The 9,259-nt window shown below is 44.1% G+C and overlaps 1 protein-coding gene across 2 annotated transcripts; it reads right to left on the bottom strand.

Moving 5' to 3' along the window:
* Nucleotides 1–1,112: 1,112 nt before the first annotated feature.
* On the bottom strand, nt 1,113–8,345 carry srd5a3 (steroid 5 alpha-reductase 3). Of its 2 annotated transcripts, XM_042341977.1 has the most exons (5): nt 8,109–8,345; nt 4,984–5,135; nt 3,644–3,835; nt 1,680–1,811; nt 1,113–1,441 (listed from the first exon to the last, which is right to left on the bottom strand). In XM_042341977.1, exons 1-5 carry the CDS (start codon nt 8,327–8,329, stop codon nt 1,182–1,184), a joined length of 957 nt encoding a protein of 318 aa, XP_042197911.1. In that variant the 5' UTR covers nt 8,330–8,345; the 3' UTR covers nt 1,113–1,181. The 2 variants fall into 2 exon arrangements, with proteins under 2 accessions (XP_042197911.1, XP_042197915.1); XM_042341981.1 differs by lacking the exon at nt 3,644–3,835.
* Between the last annotated feature and the right edge of the window lie 914 nt (nt 8,346–9,259).

The following is a 9,259-nucleotide window of genomic DNA, read 5'->3' as shown; positions in this document are numbered from 1 at the left end:
ATTGTAATAATAATCCTTTTAATATAGAATTAGAGGACATTTTCAAGCGCTTCACAGGATTTAAGCGCTCCAAAATACTACCCTGCGTGAAGGGCACTATATAAATTCAAGTTGTTGTTGCTACTGTAAAGTGTATTGATTGTATATTTTGTAAGCTACTGCATAATAAAAGTTGTGTTTTATATAGTGCCTTATCACCTTGTTGAGATGTCTCAAAGCACTTCAAGGATTTACTGTGACCATATTTGTAGGAAAACACAGCAGCCAATTTTGTTCAGCAATGTCCCACAGACAGCCATAAAATGAATGACCACTTTTATTTGAAATTTTATTTAAGCCGTAATTATCTCGAACTGCTGATTGGGGACCATTTTTATAGCATATCCATTATCAGTTATGAGTTCATGGACCCAAGCCACACCCTTATAATTGGGTCAGTCTATGTGAATTAGGACAACTTATCTTAACTAAAACAAAGTCTAGAATATTGAACATTTACTTTCAGTTCAGAGAGTGATGCGAATCACAGTAGTGAACTGTCACAAAATAATAGTTTTGCTAGATTGCTCCTGGAAGCTAAACAAACATTAAAAAAGGTTCATCTTTTCTGGATGTTTAATTGTGGTTTTCTTCCCTTGGAAGATTGAGAAGATCAAATGGAATTCATGATAAGACAAATCATACATCGCCACATGAGGTATCAGGCTTGTTGGTCTGAATGACCTCTTCTAATTTCATTTTTCACAAGAAAGATTTGGATCTCATCTTTCTGGAATACTAACTATTCCATCTTCCAATTATAGCATCAAAATCTTTCTAACCACCTTCCTGGTAATCTGTTCCAGCGGTTGATTACCATCTGTATAATCATCTTGGTGTCTATCTGAAAACTGCCTTTCATTTAACTTCCACATTATCATCACAGCATTGGAAACCACAAACAATAACGTGGAATCTGTTACCAGCAAGTTAAAGGTTAGCTCACCAATTTTAGCCATTGTACAAGTTCCTTAAGGTTTGCTGCTTCGCATATGAAGGCATTAAAAATCTCTTCAACCAATTACTGTAGATGGCAATATGACCTCAGGAAAAGATCGTACAAAGAAAACAAAAATGTTTGTCAATTTATTTTTTAGATAAAAATGTGCAGATAAAAAAGATGTAGATGTAGAAAAACAAAACTAAAATATAAGAGGTATGAACGCTTTGCGATTTTTGGGGTAATTCTCAAATTTGTTGACATAAAATTCATGACTTTGGACTGCCATCATTGCATGGCTGGACAACACATACAGCACTACAGACCACCAAGTAAGATGTCGTCCTCCAAACACCATGGCCAGAGCAAGGTAGATCAGCAGCTCTGCCAGGTAGTGTGGGCAGGAGACCTGTTCAAACCAGTCGCCGTGAGGAACTCTGTGACTCAGGTTAACAACTTCACCTATAGCCAACAAAAACAGGAAACGTGCCTTAGTGTAATTGTATCTAACATTTTTCAAGTTAAACAACAGCCATTGTATGATGATAAAACTAATTTAAGTTACAAATGCACGAGTTCCACAATCATTAATTAAGAGCAAAGGTAAGCAACATTTTTAAGTTTGCAAATATTCAATGCAATCCTGAAGTCACAAAATACTAACTTACAAAAACACATGAAAAATACCCAAAGATTTTACCTAATTTGTTCTTTCGGAGACTGGCCAGTATAATGTGACTCTTGTGATGATGAACCGTTGCCCAAAAAAACAGTGTTAATCCAGCTACATGATACCACCGGTACTGCACCAGTAAATCTTGAATTTTGTAAACTGTACAAAAGAGGACAAATACGTAAAACTTAAAACAGAAACACAAAACTAATGTTTTATAGATTCAACCTTAGCTGAACATCCAGTTGTTTTTTCATATTTTGTTTTGTAACTAAAACAGCTAATTACTGCATGACGATTAAAAATGATGTACAGAATGAATTTAAACTGACCTAATTCAAGACAATAACAAACATTAACCATATAACAACAACAAGATTATATTTGTATAGCGCCTTTCACGTTGGGAGGAAGTCCCATGGCGCTGGACAGTGTACAGCATTTCAGACCCGAGCTGGGGTCAGTGAGGGAGAAGGAAGGGGAGGAGAAGGTGGGTGACCAACGGTATGGTCGAAGAGGAGGGTTTTGAGGCGGGACACAAAGGAGTCAAAGAGGGATAAAAGTCAGGGCAGGCGGAGGGAGAGGAGGGTTGAGCGGGATTAGTGGAGGGAAGGGGACGGGGTTAGGAACATCTTGGGGAAGCAGCTCGGGTCACTTGTGGCAGCCAATGTGCACACACTGAGACTTGGAGCGGACAGGAGTGTTCAGGGACCCATGGTTGGCCCTCTGGGCTAGTGTGGCTCAGTAAAGAGATGGGGGCAATGATGTCTTAAAGAATATTGTTATATACATGTAGTCCAACTAAGTGACCATTACAAATTAGCCAATTTGATACATTCATCAAGACAAAAGCATTATTTAACCATATAAATTAGAAAAATGTACAAACTGATTCACTAAATAATACAACCATATACAGGGGCAAGAGGACAATAAATTATTCAGCTGGGCTTGAACCTTTTGCTCAAATAATAATAATCCTTGCATTTAATTTAGTGCCTTATCAAGTCATTGGGACGTCTCAAAGCGCTTCATAGAATATATTATAAAGTGAATTGACTGTGTATTTTGTGGACGAAAGAGCATACGTTTTGTAAAATCAGTTTACAATTTTCACTAATACAAATTTAAATGAGTTCAAGATGTAGGTGGATGGATTTATGAAATGGTAACATTACAGCCAAAGCTCAGGTTCAGTCAAAAATGGGCATTCCTAGCTGGCAAACTGCCTTTACAATTCTACTTCTATTCGTATATACAAAATATACAATCCTTCTGACGTAAATAGTACAAATAGTAAACCTGTGGAACAGGCTCCTTAGAGAGACAGTTGAAGCAGGAAATGTTGATTTCTTCAAACACAGATCAGATAGTTTTCTTTTAGGAAATAACATTATGGGATACAGTACATAGGTAGTTTGGGACATATGTGCATGCAACCGCCAGGAAGGTGGAAGGCGAACTAGATGGACCTCGGTCTTTTTTTCCGTGTAGCATTTCTTACGTTCTCATGATGTGAAAGGTGCTATATCATTTGCGAGGATTATTATTTACGGAAATAGAACCAAATCACCTCAGAAATTTATGGCACAGAATAAGGCCCATCATATCTTGTAATATTTTTACATCTCAATGTCATGGGTACCGGGCAGGTTCTCCCAAATGTGGGAGTTTTAAAACATACAAGCTGTAGAAAAAAGAGCTTTGCATGTCAGTGTCCCCAATGGAGTATGATTCTTTGTGCAACAGGAAAAAGAACTAAAGCCAGCAATACAACATCAATCAAATGTTGTGTACCTTTTGTTGATAATGCAAACATTCGCTCAGCTCACCTACCAAACCATGTTCATTTTAATGGAACGTCAAGCAAAAAAGATCAATAGCATTTTATGTTGTGGTTTACATTATTGGGGGAAAATAGCAATATTTTAATATAATAAATTCCTCGCACCTAGAAAATTGCTGAACAAGCAAATTAAACAAATGCTTACCCTTGGTTCCTAGAGGGGGTCCCTCACAATGCAACGTTAAACCAACAAGCACATAATAAGTTAAACCCCAAATGAATTGTACAGGATGAATGACTACATTGGAAAACACAGAGATGAAAAGGCATTCTGTGAGACGTCGAATAGAATGTATCCAAAGCAACATGTGAACCAGTAGAACAGACAGCTCATCTCCTGAAAAGTGTAAAAGAAAATATTACAAAAGCATTTGTGTTAAACTGCACCAAGATCTATGATCACTACGCATAATTCGTAATACAGTGCAACTCTGTTCTAATGTAGTAGTTGGAGTTACAAAATTCCAACCAATGCTTGAATTGAGCACGACAGGCGCTCACCACTTCTGCATTCACATAAATAATAATAATAATAATCCTTGCATTTGATATAGCGCTTTTCACGTCGGGAGGACGTCCCAAAGCGCTTCACAGAACACACTGTAAAGTGAATTGACTATATATTTGTGGGCGAACGCAGCAGTCAATTGCGCACAGCAATGTCCCACAAACAGTCGTAGATTGAAAATGACCAATTTTATTATTGTTTTTGGTTTTTTGGAGGGATTATTATTAGGCGTGTGGAGTAAGGAAACTTGTCCAAGGTTTCGCCCTGCCTGGAATTGAACTCAGGTCTCTATTCGTACTTCAAAACATAGCTGGTGAATAATAATAATAATATAATAATCCTTGCATTTGATGTAGCGCCTCGTCACGTCTTCGAGACGTCTCAAAGCGCTTCACAGAATATGCTGTAAAGTGGATTGACTATATTTGTCAGTGAAACGCGGCAGCCAATTGCGCACATCAGTGTCCCACAAACAGTCGTGGATTGAGTGACCAATATATTATTATTTTCTTAAGAAATTTTGAAGGAATTATTACCCCCGGAAAAGCAATCCGCCAATTGACTAACAACTAGGTTCCTACTTACTGCTAGGTAAACAGAGGCGTGTGGAGTAAAGAAAATTGCCCAACATTTCGCCCTGCTGGGAATCGAACCAAGGTCTCTCGCTTGCAAGGTGAGTGCTCTAACCACTGAGCTACAGGACTCCACAACTGAGAATGGGAAGACATGGTAGCCAGCTTCCAAGTCATCCGGTTTTCACCAATGTCACTTCATGCACTTGCTACATTCAGCTTCCTTGGGATTGAATTGTTTTTACTTTACATATGAAAGAACAGGGGCTCTTATTTCCAAAGGGAGCAAGCAGCTCTGTGAGATTACCATTCTAGTCAGCGCATTCCATACACTGACCTATTTAAAAACAGACTCACAATTAAATACCATTTTTTAAATTAAAAACAAAGGATTTTAATACTTGCCAGGCGTCATGTGTAATTGACTTCCAGAAACAAAACTGAGCAGCCTTTGGAGCCACATCGGGAAAGGTTGACCCCAAAATAGGTTCTGGCAAAGAATTGCAAGAAGGAGACCGTTCCAGGTCACCGAAACCACATAGAAATGAATGAACCATCTGCACAGAGAAAAGCAAGAGTCAAAGCTAGTCATTTACTGTAATCACGTTTAAGAGAATACTTTTATACTTGCCGATCCTGACCTCCAGCTCGGGTCTGAAACACTGATTGTCCAGATTTATTTGTATACATCTATACAAATGTAAGTTTGTTGTTGTTGTTCCAGATCAAGTCCACCAGAAGCAAGATCGGGAGTAAAGTTTATTATACTATGATCTTATCAATGTGCCCTAATTTTTGTCAAATGTGTTGATGTGTCTGATTTCAACACAGTGAAAATGAAAATCAGAGGGGTGAATGTATGCAATAAAACTAGAGGTCTTGTTCGTTTAACTTAAAATAAGAGAAAGGGCGATTAAAACTGTAAATATCATAGTCAATGGAGAAGTGAGATAATGGTCCTGAGGTAAATCAGGATCTCTTGCTTAACCTTTCCCTGCTAGATAACTGCAACTGATACAACACACAATGGTTAATAACAAAATATACAGTCAATCTACTTTACAGTATATCCTGTGAAGTGCTTTGAGGTGTCTTGACATCATGATAAGGAACTATATCAAATGCAAGTATTATTTATTATTATTGTAAATAGATCCATTGGTTCAGCGTGTCAAGGGCCAGAAGCTGGTGCACTTTCTCCAGGATTCTTTTGGACATATTGGGTCAGTGTAAGCTGTACAATAGGGCTCACTTCCACTGAGTAGTAGATAATATGCTCTATAAGAGTCACAAGGCGTCAGCTTTGAGATGTCTTGAAGACGTGATAAGGCACTATATCAAATGCAAGGAGTATTATTATTATAGCTTGCTTTAGTTGGTAGGACTCTTGTCTCTGAATTCCAAGTTTGAAGGTTCAAATCTCATGTCATGACAGAGCTCATAGTCTAAGCTGACACTCCAGTGCAGCATTAGGATGTGGCCTATTGTCAGAGCTACTATTCCTTCTGATAAGAAGCTAACCTGGGTCTACCTGTCTGCTGACCTCAGGTAGATGTTAATATCATTAACGTAGCACTCTGAGACATTACCCTGCATAGAGAGCTCTATATAAGTGCACGTTGTTGTTGTGCTATGTAATGTTAACGATTGCCATAATAGTGTCCCACAAATATATAATAATCCTTGCATTTGATATAGCGCCTTATCACGTTTTTGAGATGCCTCAAAATGCTTCACACAATATACTGTAAAGTGAATTGATTGCATATTTTGTGGGCAAAATGTGGCAACCAATTTCGCACAGCAGTATCCCACAGTCACGGATTGAGTGACCAAATTGTTATTTTTTTTGGTCAGGATTATTATGTAATCTTTACAAGGATTATGATATATTATTGTTATTAAGGATTGTTAGAAATAGAGCTAGAAATAGACCAGTTTGCTCTGATAGGAGTGGAAAGTGGCATTTCTCTTCATTCCCGAACTTCAATCACAGATTCACCCACAAAACACAGTTACTCCACTTTACTGTATATCATGTGAAGCGCTTTGAGATGTATCGATGATGTGATAAGGCGCTATGTCAAATGCAAGGGTTATTATTGTTAGGATTTCCTGGAGAACGAAAGAAAGACAGAAAAGCAGGCAGTCTGTCAGGACAGCAGTGGTCCTGGAGTTGATGGTGGAGGCAGAAAGATAGAGTTGGGTGTCACCCCCGTACATGTGGAAGTTGACCCCATGTCTGCGGATGATGTCACCAATAGTGGGAAATTATAAAAAGAAAACGTGTCTGAGACCCAGAGGATGTGTGAATGGATATAGAAGAGCGGGAGGGGGGCGGGGGGGGGGGGGAGTCAGGGCTGAGAGAAGATGGGAGCTACGTTTAAGGTCTGAAGAGATTAAAATTAATGTTGAGGCCAGTGGGATGTAAGGTACGTAGATAAAGTGCTGGTTGAAGTGCAGTTCCTCGAGCTTGCGTTGTGCTTCGTTGGAACGGCGTAGGAGGCCATGGACTGAGAGTTCGGAGTGGGATTGGGAAGGAGAATTAAAGCCACCGGAAGCTCAGGGTTGCACTTGCGGATGGAACGGAGGTGTTGAACAAAGCGATCACCTTCTCTGTGTGTTGGTCTCCCCGATGTAAAGAAGACCACATTGCGAGCAGTGAGTACAGTGCGCCAGGAGAGTGGAACTACAGGGGAATCGCTGTCTCTCCGGGAAGCGGTGCCTGGGGCCCTGGACAGGGCGTTGGGAGCAGATGAACAACAACAACATGACAATTTGTCAAGCGCCTTTGGGGTCGGGAGCACGTCCCCAAGGCACTGGACAGTCAGTGTTTCGGGCCCGAGCTGGGGGTCAGGGTGGGGGGGTGGTCAGGGTGGTGGGTCAGGGTAGGGGTCAGGGTGGGGGGGGGGGTCAGGGTGGTGGGTCAGGGTAGGGGTCAGGGTGGGGGGGGGGTCAGGGTGGTGGGTCAGGGTAGGGGTCAGGGTAGGGGTCAGGGTGGGGGGGGTCAGGGTAGGGGTCAGGGTGGGGGGGAGATGGAAAGCACAGTCGAAGAGGAGGGTCTAGAAATGGGTCTAGAAGATGGTGAGGGGGGAGTGGGGAGGCGGAGGGGCTGCGGGATGGAGTTCCAGAGGGGGGGGGGGAGGCCGGAGCCCTGTGGGGGGGGGGGGCCGGAGCCCTGTGGGGGGGGGGAGGCCGGAGCCCTGTGGGGGGGGGGGAGCCCTGTGGGGGGGGAGGCCGGAGCCCTGTGGGGGGGGAGGCCGGAGCCCTGTGGGGGGGGGAGGCCGGAGCCCTGTGGGGGGGGGAGGCCGGAGCCCTGTGGGGGGGGAGGCCGGAGCCCTGTGGGGGGGGAGGCCGGAGCCCTGTGGGGGGGGAGGCCGGAGCCCTGTGGGGGGGGAGGCCGGAGCCCTGTGGGGGGGGGAGGCCGGAGCCCTGTGGGGGGGGGAGGCCGGAGCCCTGTGGGGGGGAGATGCCGGGGTTCAGGGCGGCCTCTCGGGCGCTCCCCTTTACCGGAGGCTTTCGCTGTTTACCTTTTGGGAAGGTCCAGGCGCTGGAGCCACGGCGGCCGCTCCAGGGATCCTCTGCTTTTCCCATAGAACATCATATCCTGAAACAAGACGGCAGCGAGGCCCCGGCCCCGGCCCCGGGACACCCAGCGGTGCAGGAGCAGAGCCACAGCAAACAGCGAGGACAACATCAGCCATAACACCGCCAGGACACCGACACCGCCACCGGCACCGCCCGCCATCATCACCAGGAGATGTGTGTGTGTGTGTCAGCCTCTGTGTGTGTGTGTGTGTGTGGTGTGTCAGCCTGTGTGTGTGTGGTGTGTGTGTGTGTCACCCTGTGTGTGTGGTGTGTGTGTCAGCCTCTGTGTGTGTGTGTGTGTGTGTGTGGTGTGTCAGCCTGTGTGTGTGTGTGTGTGTGGTGTGTCAGCCTCTGTGTGTGTGTGGTGTGTGTGTGTGTCACCCTGTGTGTGGTGTGTGTGTGTGGTGTGTCAGCCTCTGTGTGTGTATGTGTGTGGTGTGTGTGTCAGCTTGTGTGTGTGTGTGTGGTGTGTGTGTCAGCCTGTGTGTGTGTGTGTGTGTGTGTGTGTGTGTGGTGTGTGTGTGTGTGTCAGCCTCTGTGTGTGTGGTGTGTGTGGTGTGTCAGCCTGTGTGTGTGTGGTGTGTGTGTCAGCCTGTGTGTGTGTGTGTGGGTGTGTGTGTGGTGTGTGTGTCAGCCCTCAGCGCAGAGACAGCGCTTGTCAAAGTCACACCTCTCTCTGTGACCAGGGCTCCCTCTTCCTCTTCGTCCTCCTCGATCTTTCTACCGCGTTCGACACAATTGACCACACCATCTTCCTCCACCGCCTCTCCTCCCTCATCCACCTTAGTGGGACTGCACTCGCATGGTTCAAGTCCTACTTAACCAACCGCCTCCATTTCACCTTGGCAAATGGTTTCTCCTCCCACCCCTGGTACCCCAGGACTCCATCCTTGTCCCTGTTCTTTTCCTTATTTATATGCTCCCTCTGGGCGATGTCATTCGCAAACACGGTAAATTTCCACATGTATGCTAATGACACACAAATCTACTTTGCCTCCTCCAGTACCAACTCCCGGACTGCTGATCAGCTTGTCTGGCAGATATCAAGGCCTGGATGAGTGCAAACTTCCTGCAGCTGAATGTGGACAAGACG

The sequence above is a fragment of the Callorhinchus milii genome, unplaced genomic scaffold, assembly GCF_018977255.1.
Source record: "Callorhinchus milii isolate IMCB2004 unplaced genomic scaffold, IMCB_Cmil_1.0 Scaffold1, whole genome shotgun sequence".
Classification (NCBI taxonomy): Eukaryota; Metazoa; Chordata; class Chondrichthyes; order Chimaeriformes; family Callorhinchidae; genus Callorhinchus; species Callorhinchus milii.
Note: the sequence above shows the minus strand (reverse complement) of the source record. Positions and strands in the feature narration are given on the sequence as shown.

What these genes read in the sequence shown, in the direction of transcription:
- srd5a3 (XM_042341977.1), bottom strand. Translation starts at nt 8,329, where the DNA reads ATGATGGCGGGCGGTGCCGGTGGCGGTGTCGGTGTCCTGGCGGTGTTA. An exon ending in TCAATTACACATGACGCCTG is followed by an intron (nt 3,836 to 4,983) that starts GCAAGTATTAAA and finishes TACACTTTTCAG; the next exon opens with GAGATGAGCTGTCTGTTCTA. An exon ending in ACCCCCTCTAGGAACCAAGG is followed by an intron (nt 1,812 to 3,643) that starts GTAAGCATTTGT and finishes TCTTTTGTACAG; the next exon opens with TTTACAAAATTCAAGATTTA.